Consider the following 19,549-nt stretch of genomic DNA (forward strand, 5'->3'; position numbering starts at 1 on the left):
TGCCTTGAATGGAATTGAGACCTGTCCTCCTTTTCAGCCTCCCAAGGCAGGGTTCTTTCTGACCAGCACTCTCTCTCCGAAGTCTCACCCAGAGGTCCCCTCACCTGTAAGGTCCCATACCTTCCTTGTATTTCCAAGAGTGCTATCAGGCCAAGCACGTCACTGTCACACTGCCCACCCAACTTGAATCAGATTTGTCACCAAAACTGTCACAAACAAGGGGGTGTGGGGTGTCACGTGACCAGCCTGAGTAACCACATTCTCACTTCCTTCTTCCACACCCTGCCGTTGGGGGTTGTCCGATTGGGACTGCAAGTGTCTGGCAGTGTGGGCTGGGGCCTTGTCATTGAGGCAGAGTTGCTTCTGGGCCCCGAGGCAGCTGCCCCATGCTTTGCTGAGCAGGTAAGTACTGATTTGCAAAACTGGGGAGTGGCTGGTGGCCCAAGGGATAAGAAGCTTGCCTTTCCATTGCTAGCACACAGGGCAGAACCAGGAGCCCTTCCGAGTGGCACTGAGGCTCTGGACCGTGGTCTCCATAGAGACTGGATCTTCTCCAGCCTTAGCTGTGGGTCTCCCCTGATACTAACTGCTGTCTGGGTACCAGGCTATGGCTGCCGCCTTGTAGTCTCTGAGTAGAGGTTCAGAGAAGTCTGGGCCCTCTCCCTAGAAACGATCCTACCCCTCTTTTCATGAGTGGGAAACTTAAGGCCAGTGCTGAGACTGAGCCTAGAGGAGTCCAGAAAGGACAGAGTGCGGTCTGTCTTGAGGTTGTTAAAGCATGAGAATATTCTTTGCAATTCTCTCTCTCTCTCTTTCAAATTAGAAGTGGTTTCCGTTTGTTCATTAGGCTGACCTGGAACTCTGTGTAGCCCAGGCTATCCTCTGGCCTTGGCCTAGTGCTGGGGTTGCAGGCATGCACCACCATACCAGCCTTCTTTGATTATTTTAAATTTTTATTTGCATATTACTTTGTGTGTGCCTATGAACTTGTGTGCATGAACAGCCCAGGAGTGTCATCGGCATGTGTGGAGGTCAGACAATAGCTTGAGGGAGTTGGTTCTCTCCTTGCCCTGAGGGTTCTGGGAACTAGACCCAGGTCAGTGGATGTCCCTAGCAGGCCCTTTTGCCCTTGGAGTCATCTAACTCACCCAGATCTTTTTTGCTTTTTTTTTTTTTTAATCAGATTGAGAAAACAGAACTTGTTCATAGGAAATTGTTTTTAAATTAGTCTAAGTTTTAAAAAATGTTATGTGTATGGGTGTTTTGATTGCATGTATGTCTGCACATCATATGTGTACGGTGCCTTCATAGGCCAGAAGACAATGTTGGATCCCTTGGAAGCTGAGTTAAACATGGCTGTGAGCCTCTGTGTAGGTGCTGGAGATCAAACCGGGTGCTCTGGAAGAGCAGCCAGTACTCTCTAATCCTGCTGAGCCAGCTCTCCAGGCTCAGTGTTCTGAGACAATCTCGTCTAGTCCAGGCTGGCCTCAAATCTCCTACACAGCCACGGAGTATCTTAAATTCTGTACCTCCAGTTTCAAGTGCTGTGATTACAGGCATGTACCTCTACCACACATGGTTCCTTGATGCTGGAATCAAAACCAGAGCTTCAGGCAACCTAGGCAAGTGTATTGCCCACTGGAGACGGGCAGAGGCTGAAGACCAAGCAGAGCCCAGCCCCCACACCTACAAATCTGTGTTGGGCTTTGCTGAATGATGTTGGGTTTGAGCCCAGGCCCTTTGTCAAGCTTGGCCAGTGCTTTACCACTGAGCATCCTCAGCCCTTTACCTCTAGATAGAAATTGGTTCCTTTGTGTACAACGCGGTTTTTTTGCTGGCCTCATTTTTACTTCTTTTCCTGGAACTAGCTTCTATCTACAAGGGTCTGACCTCTCAGTGGCCAAGGGTGAGGGAGGTAGCTCTTCTGGGTGCCTCTGGTGGTACCACACCCTGTAAGGATGTTCCTTCCTCACCAGATTGGCCAGCAGCCAGAGAGCTGAAACTGAGGAACGAAAGGGACTGGGTCACCCTGCCAAGCTCTCCAGAAAATCTGGGTTGGATCCCTGTTGGGTCACTGGAGGGGCTTTGGTGCTTTGGGGTCACCTGAGTGTTCCGATGGATGGTGCAGCTGTTTATAGGTGGGGAAACCAGGCTCTGAGGGAGAGATGACAGCCACATGTGATGTCATGGTCAAGAAGGCCTATGGGCCTATGGCTGCAGGACCCTGGACCTGTGGTGACCAGATCTGTCAGTCCCCTTTGCTGCAGGAAGTGATGCACTGGACCGACAGACTGGCCGGCTAGGACATATGCTGTTTATGCCACTTGAGAAAGCCAGGGGAAGCTCTCTTTGAATTTGCGTTCAGTCTCACGGCTAATCTGTAGCTGGCCAGTGCCCTGGGGTTCCAACAAGCCGTGCTTAGTTCCTGGGGTTAAGGAGCCCCCACGTTATCTAATGTTATGCTTATGGCCTTGCAAGGGCCCACAGGATATTAATTAGACACACAGGATGTTTACTAGTAAAGAGCCACAGGAGGGGGCTGGAGAGATGGCTCAGTGGTTAAGAGCATTGCCTGCTCTTCCAAAGGTCCTGAGTTCAATTCCCAGCAACCACATGGTGGCTCATAACCATCTGTAATGAGGTCTGGCGCCCTCTTCTGGCCTTCAGGCATACAGACAGAATATTGTATACATAATAAATAAATTAATTAAAAAAAAGTAAAGTAAAAAACAATAATAATTTAAAAAAAAAGAGTCACAGGAGCAGAAGTGAAGGTGCACGCTCTTAATTTCAGCATTTTCTGAAAGCAGAGGCAGGCAGACCTCTATGAGTTTGAAGCCAGCCTGGGCCACATGGTCTCAGAATGAATGAATGAATGAATGATAGGGGCTGAGTGTCAAGGCACACAGCTATAACCTCAGTACTCAGGAGGCAGAGGCAGGAGACTCAGTAATTCAAGGTCATTTTTGGCTACAGAGCCAATTGTAGGCCAGCCTGGGCTACATGAGACTGCTTCAGAACAAACAAAAAGTTTATAGGGTGGGAATGGGAATTAGAAGAAAAGGGAGCGGGGTCCAAGCCAGGCGGTGGTGGCACACGCCTTTAGTCCCAGTTCTCAGGAGGCAGAGGCAGGAGGATCTCTGTGAGTTTGAGGCCAGCCTGGTCTACAGAGCTAGTTCCAGGACAGGCTCCAAAGCTAGAGAGAAACCTTGTTTTGAAAATTTTAAAAAGAGAGCCCTTGATCAGTGGGATGTGCCAGTTTACAAATACACTGAGAAGAGACTGAGACCACATGTCTGCAGTTCTGGGGTCTGGAATGGCCCTGTTTAGGGATGTCAGGCATGTTGGTTCTGAGACCTCAGAGTCTCTGCCCTCCGTAGGCTTGTGGGCTGGTGAGGTGGCACAGGGCAGATTATCACGGTGCCCATGAGCCAAGAGAGACCCCAGCTGTGCCCGCCCGTTGCTGGACCCTGGGCATGTGTCACTGTCTCCACGTGGCTGCAGTGTTGAGCTTCTAGAGTTCATGGGTTAACTTGAGTGGAGTTTTAGGAGACAAACTTCAGGAAGGTTTACAGAACGGAAGATGCTGAGCCGGGTGATGGTGGCGCATGCCTTTAATCCCAGCACTCGGGAGGCAGAGGCAGGCGGATCTCTGTGAGTTCGAGACCAGCCTGGTCTACAGAGCTAGTTCCAGGACAGGCTCCAAAGCCACAGAGAAACCCTGTCTACCAAAAAAAAAAAAAAAAAAAAAAAAAAAAAAAACCAGAATGGAAGATGCTGGACCAAACCTGAGATGATCTGGATGGCTCCAAGCAAAGATGGTTTGGGACTCGCTCTGTAGAGGCGCTGCCTAGCTTCCAGGCCCTGCTCCTGGTTAGGGTGACTCTAGATGCCTGGGAGCCCTCAGAACAATGGTTCCCATCCTTTAATGGGCCCAGGCGAGTCCTAGAGCAGGGCCCAGCACGGATGCAGGTCGTACTCAGTGTGCATGACTCACGAGCCTGAGGTCGATGAGATGAAGGCCGCATCTAGGTCCTGCTATAGTGACCGACTGCTGGGCTTCTCGGTTCTCTAAGGAAGCAAAGGCCAGTTCCAGCCTGCTCCCCGGCTGGGGATTTCCCAAGACCCAGCAATGGTTAACAGGGAGCCCCTTGCCCTAAATGCAAAATTCAAAATTATGACAATGCATGGTTTCAGTCCCACCACTTAGGAGGAAGAGGTGGTTGGATCTCTGTGAGTTTAAGACCAGCCTGGTTTACAGAGTGAGCTTCCAGACTAGCCAGGGCCACATGGTGAGACCCTGCTTGAAAATAATGCTGCTAATCAATCTGGCTTTTATTGAGCATTTACTGGGTTCTAAACATCCCACGGGGACCTTCCCTCACTATCCTCAGCAGTCCCATGAGCCATGGAATCTCTTGCTTCTTCACACAACTGTCCTCACCCTTGACCTGATTTGTGACGCTTTGCCCTCATTGTGGTGTGACACCCTTCTGGACCACACCTTTAATCCTGGCACTAGGGGAGGCAGGCGGATCTCTGTGAGTTTGAGGGCAGCCTGGTCTACAAGAGCTAGTTCCAGGACAGGCTCCAAAGCTACCAAGAAACCCTGCCTCGAAAAACAAAAGAATAAAACAAAACAAAAACAAAAAAGGAAGTTCTCCATTGTGGAGGACAGGACCCACACTTTAAGTTTTGAATCTTATCTACACTGCAGGCTGGAGTTAGCAACACTGTTGCCAACTGCAGGCTAAGGTCAGCCTTTCCAACACTTTTCACGTGGGCCTGGCTACTCCACAATGTTTTTCAGGTCAAGCGTGCTCACATGTTCATGCTACCATGGATTTATAGGCACTAAACCCCATGGTAAACTGAGGCGCACCTATGTTGCAGATCTGATATCCATGGCTCAGAGAGGTGAATTGAGTTGCTCAAGGCTACACAGCTTTGCCTGGGACAGACCTATGATGGACTGTTATCTGACTCTCCTATAAACCCCTCTTGGGACCTGGGGTACCTGTGCCTCAGTCTCCCCTGTTGTTGGTGTAGGCTTTGCCTTTCTTGGAGTCTGAAGCTCTAAGATGATGTTCAGGGACTCGAAGGGGGAGGGTCCAAGCTTCTCAGAGGACCGAGGCCACTCAAAGCCTGCCCTTCATAAACCCCAGGGCCTAGGGAGGTAGCTACTGGTTTGGGGGTGAAGGACAGGAAATAGGCAGGCGAGTATCGAGACAAATTGGATGTGGCTTCACCTTAAAGTTCAGCCTAGCCCACTCTTGCTATCCCTCATCTGTGTCATGGAGGTCCTGGGAGCTGGGCTTCCCTGGAAGAAGACGGGGGAGTTCATCTGGAGAAGAGCCCACCGCAGTGGCAGCGTGATGGGGCTGATGAACATTGCTTTCCCTGTAGAACACGCCTGGACCTCAGGAGACGTCACCAGTGATGCAGCTGGTGCTGGGCTCCAGCCCACCTGTTTCGGACATGGCTTCCATCGGAGCTGTGGGATCCTATCCTTGCAGAGGGCAGATGTCCCAGGTCCTGGTGTTCCAGGACCAGGCCTGTAAGGGTACACAGATGGCAGGGACTGGCCTGGAGTGGCCGGTGGCCCTGCTTAGTAGAGACTGAGGGACTTCTGTGATGTCTGACTTGTGGGTCAAACTGGTCACTGTGGACAGGCCCAGGGACGGAGCTTCAGGCTCTCCCAGGAGCCTCATCTTTTTCTGTGCTGAGCAAATGTTTTGCCACTGAGGCGCACCCTCCCCCAGGAGGTACGGCCCCAGCTCTTGTTTATTTACCTTTAATCTGAGCTTGTGTTCTTCTGCCTCTACCAACCAAATGCTGGGGTTACAGCTACACATCAGCAGGCCTGGCCATATTTTAAAAAGAAATTATATTCATTTATGTGTTTACTTCTTTATATGAGACAGTCTTGCTGTGTTGCCCAGGCTGGTGTTAGACTCCTGCGCTCCAGAGATCCTTCGGAATAGCTGGGATGCCCAGAGCTTCCACCTGCTCACTCCCACCCAGCACCTGCCCACAGCAGGGAAGGGCTCTCGTTCCCTGACTGCCCACAGCGCAGCCTTCTCCTCTCCATGGCCCTCTTGAGCCTGAGCCTCTGTGTCCCCACAGAAGGTTTCCCCTGTTTCTTCCTTTCAGAAGCCAGCGTCTGGGGCCTTCCATTGGACGTCTTTGAAGCAATGTCACTTGGTTTACAAACAGTGGCAGCTGAGTGTCAGAGGCCCAGCCAGAGGCTTATAGCTGCTGTAGGGGGAATGTGGGCCAGCCCCTCCTTCACCCCAGGTCGCCTCTGTGTGCCTGGGATTGTGGGTAGAATGTAGCCTGGCTCCTTTCTGATTGGCCCTTACCTGCAGATAGGACCCCTGACTTTCAGTCCCTCTGGTCCCCCACAAGCTGCCTTGCCCCCAGGAACTGAAGGGCTAACCTCCCACCCCCACCGTTTCAGGAAGTGGGTTGAGTCTCTGCCTTCCAGGAACCAAGGGGAGGTAGTGGGTGTTGGGCGGTGTTGGTGTCTGTGTCATGGTGATGACACGTACCTTGTACCTCAGCACCGGGGCTTCTTCCTGCATTGCTCTCCCCACAGGAAAGTGGCGCCAAGGTGAGGCAGGCCGTGTCTTTTTCCTCTAAGAAGGAACCCTGCTCAGAGAGGCAAGCGTCTGTCTCAAAGTCACAGATTCTAAGAGGCAGTGTTTGAGCCGCCTCCCATCCAACACCATTGTCTGCTGTCCCTTTCTAAAGGACCTTCACAGTGCCTTTTGGGTCTTGTCACCCCTGTTGTCTAAGCAAGGACACAAAGGGCGATGCTGAGAGAGACCAACCAAGGGGAGAGATGGCTCAGTGGTTAAGAGCACTTGCTGCTTTTCCAGAGGACCTGAGTTGGGTTCCCAGCACCCATGTCTGGCATCTCACAACCACTTGTAACTTCAGCTCCAGAGGATCAGATGCCTCTAGTCCCTGCAGACACCTGCACTCGGGTGCACAGATCCCCACACAGATACATCATATGAATAATTTAAAATGCCAAGGTTTTTTTTAAAACCTTTTCTAAGGTTTTGTTTTGTTTTTAATTTTCTTTTTGTCTTCTTTTGGTTTTTAGGACAGGGTTTCTCTGTGTAACAGCCCTGGCTATCCTGAAACTCACTCTGTAGACCAGGCTGGACTCAAACTCACAGAGATCCACCTGCCTTTGCCTCCCAAGTGCTGGGATTAAAAGTATATGCCACCACTACCCAGCAGGGTTTGTTTTGGTTTGTTTTGTTTTGAGACTGCAATTACATCATTTCCTCCTTTGCTTTTCTCAAGCCAAATCTCCCCCATGCCTCTCCTTGTTCTATTTCAAACTCATGGCCTCTTTTTTCATTAGTTGCTGTTTCTGGATAAGGTTGCTTTGTGTATCTTTTCAGAAACGACTACTGGGCGGTGGCTAACCAGTCAGGGTGCTCTTTCTGGGGACACAATTTCTCTCCATTCTCCTTCCTTAAGTGGCTCTAGTTCTTGCCTGGGGGCTGAGGTCCTCCCCTCCACTTTGGCATGTCTATTGATGTTGTCCTTTTTCAGTTCAAATAGATCACTTTTTTAGTAAAAGAGACAAAGACCTGAGGACAGGCAAAAAATTGTGTGTGGGCAGGGAGGAGATAGATAGATGGGGTGGGGGCGGGGGCAGGGGTGAAGGAGAAGCATTAGGGACCAGCAAGCTGCTGTCCTCAGACCAGGGTGGGCTCTTCCACTCAGCCGCTGTTTTGTGAGGGCCACTGCCCACTGGTCCGTTTGTAACTTTTTCTTTTGAAGTTGTTATTATCTAAAATAGAAACAGTGTGCAGGTGAGAGGTCAGCTGGTCAAGGCATCTGCCTGCAAGACTGGCAGCTATTTGCATCCCTGGACCCATGAGGAGAGAACAGACTCCTGAGGGTTGTCCTCTGATCCCCACCTGCACACATGGCTTGTGCGTGAGCACAAATAGACACACACACACACACACACACACACACACACACACACACACACGCTCTGAGGCAGAGGCAGGCAGATCTATGAGTTCAAGGCCAGGCCTGGTCTACAGAGTGAGTTCCAGGACAGACAGACACAGACACACAGAGAAACACCATCTTGGGGAAAAAAAAAAAGAACAAAACAACAAAGAAAGAGAATCCCAAATAAAACTACAAAAAAGGAGATGAAAATCCATTCACTTGCTCTACCTCAATGGATTGTTTGCCCACAGATCAATTGTTTTCATTCTTTTTGTTTATTTACTTTTGTTTTTGGAGGCAGGGTCTTGCTACTGACCCTGGCTGGCTTGGAATTTGCTATATAGGCCGTGCTAGTCTTGACCTCACAGTGATCCGCCTACCTCTGCCTGCAGAGTGCTGGGACAGAAGGAGCCACCGTGCCTGCTCATTTTTCATTCCCTATTTTCAGGTTTCGGGACTGAATCTGGAGACTCACACATGCTCTCAGCAGGTTCCCAATGCTGACTTGGCTTTCACAGCCCCTCACCTTCCTCTTTTTTTTTTTTTTTTTTTTTCATGTTTAAAACAGGATCTGCCTCCTGGGTGTTGTGGTTAAACGCACGTGCCACCATCCCCAGACCCTTTGGGCTTCTTCTTAATTTTGTTTTTATTTGTTTTGAAACAGAATCTCATTAAGCCATGCAGGCTGGCCTTGATCTCACTAGTAGATAGACCTACTTCAAATTTGCAGTGTCCCCCCCCCCCCCCCCCCCCCCCGGCCTCAGTCTCTCAATACTGGGATTATAGTCTTGAGCCTAGTAGAAATAAAACACTTTAGGACTGGAGAGACAGCTCAGTGGCTAAGAGCACTGACTGCTCACCCAGAGGACCAGGGTTTGATTCCCAGCTCCCACGTGGCAGCCCATAGCTATATCTCCAGTTCCAGAGGATCCCGTGGCCTCCTCAGACACGGCACACATGTGGTGGGTGCATAGACATGCAAGAAAGCAAAACATTCATACAAACAAAATGAAAATACATAGATTATATATAATATGTTATATATAGATTAATTAATATAATTAACCTATATATTAACCACTGAGCATTGTATAGCTCATAGCTATAATTCCAGTGCTCAGGAGGTTGAGGCAGGAGGAGAAAGAAAACAAAATTTAACCAAAAATGCCAGAAAGGTTAGTGAACCGTCTCTGATGGTTGGATGGCATTGCTTGTGTGGATGAGCACAATGCTTCTCAGTGCAGTCTTGAGGTCCACCTCAAGAGATGCCTGATGCCACAGTGCCTGTCCCAGACCAGACCAACTTTGCCTGTGAGGTCTTCAGCAGGCACAGGGTGATGCCATCCCCCTCTCTGCCCCTGTCTCCCCAGGTACAATGCTTCCACGCTTCCTGCTGTTGCTGAGCCTCTTGGGCCCTAGCGACAGCCTCCAGTCGTGGGACATCCAGGAGCAAGGAACCAAGGTAGCCTCAGGCCCTGTGCCTCTTCGGGAACGGAGACAAGCAACTGGAGATGATGATTTGGGGGCGTATTATTATTTCTCGGAAGGCACAGAACCCCCAGAAGTGCTGATCAATGTCACCAGTGCGGTGGCTGCAAACCCTGAGTCTCCGACCGTAATGGCCATGCCGGAGCAGAGAGTTTCTGTAGGGGCCGGAACCTCTGAGTCAACCACTGCCGAGGTTACCGCCACCAACCCTGCTGGTCCAGACGCAGGAGGACTGGCTGTTGAAATAGTGAGTACAGAATCAGCCACAGAGTGGAGGCCAAGCACAGTGGAAATGACCATCCAACCAGCAGCCACGGAGGCAGGGACCTCACAGCCAGTCCCCACGGAGGCAGAGACCTCACAGCCAGTCCCCACGGAGGCAGAGACCTCACAGCCAGCACCCACGGAGGCAGAGACATCACAGTCAGCACCCATAGAGGCAAAGACCTCACAGCCAGCACCCATAGAGGCAGAGACCTCACAGCCAGCACCCACGGAAGCAGAGACCTCACAGCCAGCACCCATAGAGGCAAGGACCTCACAGCCAGCACCCACAGAAGCAGAGACCTCACAGCCAGCACCCACGGAGGCAGAGACCTCCCAGCTTCCCGGGAGGCAGGTTGTAAAAAGTCTGTTCACAGAGGCCACAGCCACAAAAGCACCTTCTACAGAACCCACTGCCACAGAGACCATGCCCACGGAGTCCACTGCCACGGAAACCATGTCCACTGACTCTACCATCTTCCTCGGCTCATCTGTGACTCATAAGGACAATGACATGGCAACTGGCCACTTGAATGACAATGGCTTGAAGAATGGGCTGTTTGTGACTCCTAGGAGCTCCCTGGCCACAACGACCCCAGGGATCTCGGACCTCATCCCCGTGAAGCAATGCCTGCTGGTCATCCTCATCTTAGCCTCTCTGGCCACCATCTTCCTGGTGTGCACGGTGGTGCTGGCAGTCCGCCTTTCCCGTAAGAACCACATGTACCCGGTGAGGAACTACTCCCCCACTGAGATGATCTGCATCTCATCCTTACTGCCTGAGGGGGGTGAAGGGGCCCCTGTCACAGCCAATGGGGACTTGCCCAAGGTCCAGGACCCGAAGACAGAGCCCAGTGAGGACCGAGATGGGGATGACCTCACCCTGCGCAGCTTCCTCCCTTAGCCTCCCTGGCTACCTGAGCAAGCCAGGTACCCTTGCTGTACCTCCACCCACTGTTCGCCAAGGCCGCAGAGCTGGGCTTCCTGGGTGGACTTTATCCATAAGGATCTTTAGGGAAGGGGCCTAGACCCACCCCCAGGGCCCAGAGCCTCCAAAGTCCTGCATCTTCTGCTTTATTCATGGAATCCAGTGGCCTCCAAGCCAAGGACCATGGTAGCAGCTGCTGCTCCTAGACGCCTCTCTCTGACCTGTCTGCTGCTTTTTCTGTAGCCCCAGCCACAATGCCTCCCAGTGCTGTGCAGCTTCCTGCAGGTCACTGAAGTCCTGGCTGCACGTTCCCAAGAAAGAACGAATTCCCTTACCCCACTCCCAAACCTTCCCGTCAGTTGCCATGGTTGCCTGATAAGAAAGGATCTCTGGGAAGGCTGCCCTCTGGCCATGTCTGTTTCTCTACCCGCAGTGAGGGGCAGCTCTCAGCTTTCCCAGGCACCTGTCTGAGGATCCCAGGACCAGGCTTGGGTCTTGTGAACCCCTGAGCTTTTGTCTGGTGACAGTGGCCTCCCACGATGGCACAGCACAGGCACTCAATAAATGTGTATGACAAATGGTGGCTGAGTCCTTTGTGGGCCCAGGCTGCCACCTCCAGGCAGGGTTCCTGAAGGACTCGTAGGCCAATCTCTGTCTTCCTCTCAGACAATAGAGATTTTTAGTGCTCAGGGGACAGCGCAATGTAAATAATTGCACATGCCTATGCTCCCAGCACTAGAGAGCTGAGGGGCCGGAGGTCAAGGGCATCCTTGACGTTGTAGCAAGCTTGAGAGCAGCCTGGGGTCCCTGAGACCCTGTCTCTGGCTGGCTCAGCAGGTAGGGGTGCTTGCAGCCACGCCTAGTGTCATAAGCTTGACTGGGGCCTACATGGTGGAAGGAGAAAACTGCTCCCCAGAAGTTGTCCTCGGACCTCCACACACAATAAACAAACAAACCTGAGCAAATAAACCAATCAGAGAGCTTCATTGAATACACCCTTCCCAAGTTTGTCCACATGATCCTGCCCAGAAACCTCTCCCTCCACAGGGTACCCATCCCCACTAAGGTCTTCTAGCGGATCCTCACGCACTGGCATAGCCCCTGCCATCCAAGACCCTTTCCAGGCTGTCCCTTACCTCCCACGTATCTCCACGGGCTGTTGCCAAGAGTTTGGGATTAACCAATTTCTTTTCAAGGCTAAGATGGTGAGCATTTCGACTGTGGGTACCACAACATCTCTACTGCAGCTCCCTACATCGGTTCTCTAAACCACAGTGTGTGGTGATGATGGTGTCATGTGTGGTGATGATGGTGTCGTGTGCGGTGATGATGGTGTCGTGTGTGATGATGTCGTGTGTGGTGATGATGGTGTTGTGTGTGCTGATGGTGTCGTGTGTGATGATGTCGTGTGTGGTGATGATGGTGTCGTGTGTGGTGATGATGGTGTCGTGTGTGGTGATGATGGTGTTGTGTGTGGTGATGATGATGTGTGTGGTGATGATGGTGTTGTGTGTGGTGATGATGGTGTTGTGTGGTGATGATGATGTGTGTGGTGATGATGGTGTTGTGTGTGGTGATAATGATGTCACTGTGCTCTGTTATAGGGAGTTGGCTCGGTAGGGAAACCACGTGTCTTACTAACGTGTGGGCCTGAATTTAATCCCCAGAACCCCCCACCACACACACACAAAAACCAGGTTTGGTGATTCACACTGTGAACCCCAGGCTTGGGGCAGCAGAAACAGGTTGTTCTCTGATCAGCTAGTCTGTCCCTCTTGAAAACTCCAGGCCAATAAGAGAAAATCTCAAAAGGAAGAGAGATAGCTCCAGAAGAACAAGGGCTAAGACTGTCCTCTGGCCTCCATGTGCACGTGCATACGTGTACACACATACACACACACTTACTCACATACACACACCTACACACAACTACACACTCACACATACACACATATACCTACACACACCTACACACTCACACACCTACACACATATATCTACACACATATACACCTACACACTCACATACCTACAAACCTACATACTCACACATACACACACCTACACACTTACACACACACCTACACACTTACACACACACCTACACACATATACACCTACACACACCTACACAACTCACACACACACAAACCTACATACTCACACATACACACACCTTCACACATACCTACACACTCACATACACACACCTATACACATATACACCTACACACATGCCTACACAGACATATACACCTACACATACACTTATACACACACCTTTACAAAGAGGCAGCAAGCCAACTTGGGTTCTGTAAGTTTGAGCCCTAATTGCAGGGCAGGGTGACACAGGGTCACAAATAGTTGCTGACTTTCTTGGCACTAGAGCCTACGTTCTGAAACCCCCCAACTCTAGCAAGTCAGGAGGGCTGCCCGTACGTGGGTCACATGAATGGTGGACATGCCCTGCCTCACCCCAACCCCACATGGACCCCCGAGCTCTCACTCTTGACCCACCCCCACGGCCTTTCTTCCATTCGTTTCCATAGACGAGAGACAGCTGTTGGGAACACAGCACCAGGGAGGAGGGAAAACACTGTCAGGGACGAAGAGACCTTGACCCACCTGCTCAGGATGTGACCTGCAATGCAAGAGGAGGCTGCATCTTGGGAGAGAAGAATAGGAAAGCCATTAGGAGAGCCATAAGGAAAGCAGGAAGGAACATGGCAGGGGATGGGCCCCTTGGGGACAGAGTAGGGACCCTGGAGAGATGGCCCAGTATCTGGAGGTGCTTCCCTCTGGGTTAGAAGAGGTCAGCTGGTGGGCTGGGCCGGTTGGGGTTCATCTCCCCTGGGTCAAAAAGAGTAGGAAGGAGGATTCACAGATCCAGCGAGGACAGGACTTAAGCTACAGTTCCCTGGGGCCTTCCTGAGGATGCTGTGTGAGAACGCAGCTGTGGTTTTCTTGCTTGGAATGGGGTTCATTCACCCTGGATGGGAGGAACAGCCACCAGGGGACGCTGGCCACCTGCTTCTGGAGGGTGATGGTGCGATGAGGGGCTGGGCAGCCTGGGGTTTTGAGTGTGGATACTTGCTGAACAGCTGATTCTCAAAATTTGATACCTGGCCCTCGGGCAAACTCCAGGTGTCCCTTACACACACTGCCCCGCCCTGTCTCTGTATGCCCCTGACTATACAGAACCTGACTCAGCCAAGGCATCCACTCGCGAACCCACACATGTCTGCAGAACCTCCTGAACCCCTCAAACAGCCTTGCCATTTCATAGAGGAGGAAATGAAGGCTCAGAGACGTGAACGTCCAGCTCCCATCACACAGAGGATGTGGGACTGGAACCCAGGCCCTGCAGCCAGGCTCTTAGCATGACATTGCTCTATTCTCCAGACCACAGTGGGGTTCTGGGGGAATCCTGTGCTCCAAAGTCTCACTCTGCTGACCTTCCTGTCATCTGGAAGTCCCCCTTGTTATCCCCTTGCTCCTTGGAGCAGAGGAAAGGTGACAGAGAAGAACTAGCCCCTCTCTGTAGATATCAGGATGATGCAGAGGGAGGCCCAGCACCAAGGTGGAAGGCCCTGCCCGCCTAACCTTTGTCTCTATTGCCTCATTTAGGTTCTGCATAATAGGGGTGCAGAAATCACGGCGCTGCTGCGGGGAAGGGGGGAAGAGGGGCGGGACTGCAGCTTAGAAACCGAGAGCAAACAGGTTGCATTTTGTCAAAGAGCCAGGAGAGGCAGGGAGAAGTCAGGCAGGGAGGAGATTCAGGTCAGGCAGGAGGTGGTGGGCAGGTAGTTGGTAGGCTAAGTTTATACCCAGTCCCCGCCTCCTCCCTGTGTCTGGCGCTGCCCTTACCCACCCATCACATGGGTGTTTCTCTTGACAGCAGATCTGGGCAAGAGCTGCAAGAGCTCAGGCTTTTCCTGTCTGCCACGCGCACAAGTCACAGGGTGCCAGAGTGTGCGAGTGTGGGCACGGGTGTGTGTATGAGGGAAGAGAACAAGGCAAAGGGGGGCATCTAGAAGAGGAAGAGCTGTTGCAGGGGTAGAGGCGATTGAGGATATGGGTGAAGGAGTGGTTGAGACACACCTAGGGATGCTGGAATTAGCAGCAACAGAAGGAAAAGCGAGCTAAGACCTCAGGGTTCCGACATGGGCAGCCGTCCTGAAGAGGGGCTGTGGGTAAAGGGCTGGGATGAGGAAGGGAGGGGTCCCTAGTGCGGTTTTAGCTTTGTGGGGTGCGAAGGCCCTTCAGGTGCTTCCCAAGACAAACGCTGTTTGACATCATCAGCTATCAGGGGAAAGCTTAGGGAAACCCCATGAGGGTCACAGCACAGCAAGGCTGAAAGTGAAAAGGACAGCAACATGCAGCTGGTTGGGGAGAGGCCGAGGTGCAGCCTGGCTGGTAGAGTTATTATTCATGGCAGCACCCAACTGCTGATGAGGATGGGGAGGGGTTGGGGCACTTGCCATGGTTGATGGGGTCCCAGATGCTGCATCTGCTTTGGAGACCAGTTGAACAGATTCCCATATATTTCACCACAGTCGCTGTGCACAAGGATGCAAACACATGCCGGTCTGAAGCCATTCACAGGCTGGTAGCTGCCTTGGTCCGACAGCCAGGTTCAGCCCGTGAAGGGTATGTCCACGCGGTGGGATAGCACTCAGCATAAACAAGAGCAGATACCAGCATGCCTACTCACTGAATGGCAGAAGCCAGGCACAGAGGCTGTGTGTAGAGTGTGGATTTGAAGGACATAGTGTCCAGGAAGGGGCCGTAGAGACAGCTTGGCGGTTAAGAGCACCAGCTGCTCTTCCAGAGAGCCTGCGTTCCTTTCCCAATACATGGGAGCTCACAACCACTTGCAATTCCAGCTCCATGGGATCCAACACCCTCTTCTGGTCTTCCTGAGCACTGCACGCATACACATATGCCTATACAGAAACATATCCATCTGCATGTGTAATCTAAAAAATCTAAAACCGAAAGACCCTACAGACCCCCTCCTCAAAACCCACAGCTAGCATGCTCCCGGAGAACGTCCTGTTTGCTTGAAAGATTCTCAGGATCAGCAGCTAGCCTGCTCTCACGAGAACATCCCATTTGCTTAGGAAAGCAGGATGTCTACGAGATAGGATGACTGCAAAACAGGATATCTACAAAGATAAGAACAGGATATCTATTGCCAGACATCCATGCTGGGAGAGGAAAACCATTCATGCCCCCCCCATTCCGACCAACCGATAACCATGCTTCTGCTTCTGTAAACTTGCTTTTTGCTGCCCTCTTTCCTATAAAAAGACCTCCCCCCAGTCGGCAGGCACAAGTCCTCCGAAAGACTTTGCCGCCAGCAGGTAACTGTGTTTACCCAATAAACCTCTTGCAATTTGCATCCCTGTGGTCTCTGCCTGTTCCTTGGCTTCAGGGAGGTCTCCTCCCGAGGGAAGGTCCTCGCTCTTTGAGGGTCTTTCAAAACGATTTTTAAAATTCAGAAGGGCTAGGGAAAGGACTCTATAAGTAAAATATTTATCAACCCCACTCAAAGATCTGAGTTTAGATCCCTGAAACCCACATGTTCTATGGTGAGGTGGGCTGTAGAGACAAAAATTCATGGGATAATCTTTTTGTACACTGTTAGGATGTGTCATTGCCTTCTGATTGGCTTAATAAAGAACTGAATGGCCAATAGCTACACAGGAAGAGGTTAGGTGGGACTTCCTGGAGAAGGAGGAACTCAGGGGGATGAATCTATGCCTGCAAGAGATGTCAGGAAGACAGGGAGGGACCCAGGAAAACAGAATGAACAGAAGGTAAAAAGCCATGTGGCAGAATATAGATTAGTATAAACAGGTTAATTTGAGTTGCAAGAGCTAGTTGGGAACAAGCCTAAGCTAAAGGCCAAGCTTCCATAATTGAGGATAAGTCCCAACAAGTACTACAACAGAAGAATCTCCCACACTCATGGGCTCAGCTCTCTGACTGGAGCTGTTTCTGAGCTCTGGATGGATCTGGCCACTGTGCCAACCTCCTGTGTTTGTCCCCACTCTTCTTCTGGAGAATGCCATCTCCCCCATCCTCACTCTGGTGCTGGACGTGAAGATGAGCCTGGGTGCTCAGCAGACCCTCCACCTGCAGGGTGGCTGCCTCTGTGTCTGCTCATGTCAACCAAAGACCACTGTTTTCCTGTTTACCCTCAGGTGGATCACCCTAAGATTCACAGGTTTTCCTTTCTCCAGTTTAGGAAGGAGGCAGACATCGGCCTGAGACCCGGCTGGGTGTTTGCAGCCTGGGTGGTCCCAAGGCTCAGGAGACATTGGGCATAGGATGCCTCCCCCCAGACAAACAACCTCCGCAGATTCCCTACCCAGGGTGCATCCTTCTGGGGAGCTTATTCTATCTCATGTGTCTGTCATCGTGCGGGAGTCAAGTGGCAGGGACACGGAACTGCTGGCCACATCACATCCAGTCAAGAGCCGGGAGAGGGAGCGAGCACTCATGTGATCTTGCTCGACTCACTTCTCCAGCCTTGTGCAGTTCAAATTCCCCTGCCCAAGGAGTGATGATGCCCACAGAGGAGGCTTCTCCCTGTTCGAATCAATCCCCTGTCAAAGTGCCCACTGGCCAACAAACCAAACCTAAACACTGCCTCACTGAGACTTTCTTCCAGGCTGGAAATCAGAGACCTGGACTTAATCTCTCTCTGTCTCTGTTTCTCTCTTTCTCCCCCACCCCACCTCTTTCAAAGCATAATTTTTGTGTTGTTTTGGTTTTTGTTTTTGACCAGATGTGGGCAGGACAGACATCAGGAAGCAGAGATGTGTGAAACTCTGAGTTCAAGGCCAGTCTGATCTACATAGCAAATTCCAAGACAACCAGAGCTACATAATGGAGATCCTGTCTCAAAAAATAAAAATACACAAAATAAACAAATAAAAATAAATAAAATAAAAGTACAAAAAGTTTTAAAAAAAAAACATAATATTTTATAAAGTATAAAAAACCTTTTCTGGGAGCTGGAGAGATGGCTCAGAGGTTAAGAGCACTGGCTGCTCTTCCAGAGGTCCTGAGTTCAATTCCCAGCAACCACATGGTGGCTCACAACCATCTGTAATGAGATCTGGCGCCCTCTTCTGTCCCACAGGGATACATGCAGACAGAACACTGTATACATAATAAATAAATAAATAAATAAATAAATAAACTAAAAAACACCCTTTTCTAAGTTTAATTAGCTCAGGATTTTTTATTTTGAAAGAATTTAAAATCTTAGGTGGATGTGGGTTTATGTGTGTACAGGTGTGTCAGATCCCCTGGGCTGGAGTGGTAGGGAACTGTGAGCAACTTGACGTAGGTGCCTGGCTCAAACTCTGTCCAGCTCCTAAAGATCTGAGATCAACCATGACCACAGACTAGCCCTCTGAGCAGTGACCAGGAACCCCCTAAATTTCTAAATCGCTAAGTCAGGTTCTGGCCTGACTTCTCTTCAGCAGCAAGATTACTCTCCCAGAGAACTTTGAATTGGCAGCAAAGGTGGAAAAAAGTCAAGACTGTGGTGCCATCTGGCCAGAGGGGAAGTGGCCTGGGTAGGGGGAGAAGTGGGCGGGGGGGGGGGGGGGGGAAGCAGAGAGGCCACCTTAGTCCACCTCTCTGGGCTAAACTGAAGAAGCCCTGGAGCGGGCCACCACATGCTCAGCCCCACATTTGCTCATCTGGGAGTTGGGAGTGTTTGTGTTAGGGGCAGCTCCTTGGGGCCCGGAAGCAGGTCTGAGGGCCTGATGCTTGCAGGGCAGACAGTGACTCAGAGAGTTCCCACCTGGCAGCAGGAGACTGCAGCTGTGTAGAGGGAAGGCCAGGAGGGGCGGTAAGGTGTGAGCCTCTGCCAGGAGGGGCGGTAAGGTGTGAGCCTCTGCCAGGAGGGGCAGTAAGGTGTGAGCTTCTGCCAGGAGGGGCAGTAAGGTGTGAGCCTCTGCCTGGGGGAATGGTAAGGTGTGAGTCTCTGCCTGGGGGGATGGTAAGGTGTGAGCCTCTGCCTGGGGGGGGATGGTAAGGTGTGAGTCTCTGCCTGGAGGGATGTGTAAGGTGTGAGCCTCTGCCAGGAGGGGCAGTAAGGTGTGAGCCTCTGCCTGGGGGGATGGTAAGGTGTGAGCCTCTGCCAGGAGGGGCAGTAAGGTGTGAGTCTCTGCCTGGAGGGATGTGTAAGGTGTGAGCCTCTGCCAGGAGGGATGGGTAAGGTGTGAACCTCTGCCTGGAGCAAAGCAGGAGCTGCTGAGGCTTCGGTGTGTTGAAAAGGACCCCCCCGAGATCCATGTGTTTATAGAATTAAGAAGTGGGGCTTTTGGCTTTTGAGAGGTAATTGGAGTTCAATGAGGTCATGAGAGTGCAACCTCAGTGGTGTGGCATTGTAAGAGGAAGATAAACTCTTCTACAGAGCTCTGGCTGTCCTGAAACTCACTACATAGACCAGGCTAGCCTCAAAATCAGAGTCTTCCTGCCTCTGCCTGCCCAGTGCTGGGATTAAAGGCGTGTACCAATGTGCCTGGCTTTTCCCTTGAGCTTTTCTTTTTTTTAAAAAAAATTATTTTATATGCATTAGTGAGAAGGTGTCAGATCCCCTGGAGTTATAGAGAGTTGTTAACTTCCATGTGGGTGCTGGTAATTGAACCTGGTCCTTTGGTTCTTAACCACAGTCATCTCTCCAGCCTCCACTCTTTCAAGCTTCTAAAACCACAATCTGCTCATGTCACACGCAGTCCTCTGGTGTAGAATATTAAAGATGTTTTCCATTTGTTTATGTTGTCGAATATTTAGTGATGCAAAGATGTGTTGCATTCTTTTGTGTTGCATTTGTTTAACTCTGTGAAGCTGTGTTAC

General features: G+C 51.1%; 1 protein-coding gene across 1 annotated transcript; it reads left to right on the forward strand.

Annotated features, from left to right (window-relative positions):
* Window positions 1-282: 282 nt before the first annotated feature.
* Window positions 283-16,050, forward strand: Selplg (selectin P ligand). The gene is made up of 2 exons (XM_050121150.1): window positions 283-402; window positions 9,357-16,050. The coding sequence occupies exon 2, from the start codon at window positions 9,362-9,364 to the stop codon at window positions 10,640-10,642; it is 1,281 nt and encodes a 426-aa protein (XP_049977107.1). The 5' UTR covers window positions 283-402; window positions 9,357-9,361; the 3' UTR covers window positions 10,643-16,050.
* The last annotated feature ends 3,499 nt before the right edge of the window (window positions 16,051-19,549 follow it).

The sequence above is a fragment of the Alexandromys fortis genome, unplaced genomic scaffold (assembly GCF_014885135.2).
Source record: "Alexandromys fortis isolate MF-2015 unplaced genomic scaffold, M_Fortis_MF-2015_v1.1 scaffold_197, whole genome shotgun sequence".
NCBI lineage: Eukaryota > Metazoa > Chordata > Mammalia > Rodentia > Cricetidae > Alexandromys > Alexandromys fortis.

Coding starts and splice junctions, on each gene's coding strand:
- Selplg (XM_050121150.1), top strand. CDS start 9,362: ATGCTTCCACGCTTCCTGCTGTTGCTGAGCCTCTTGGGCCCTAGCGAC.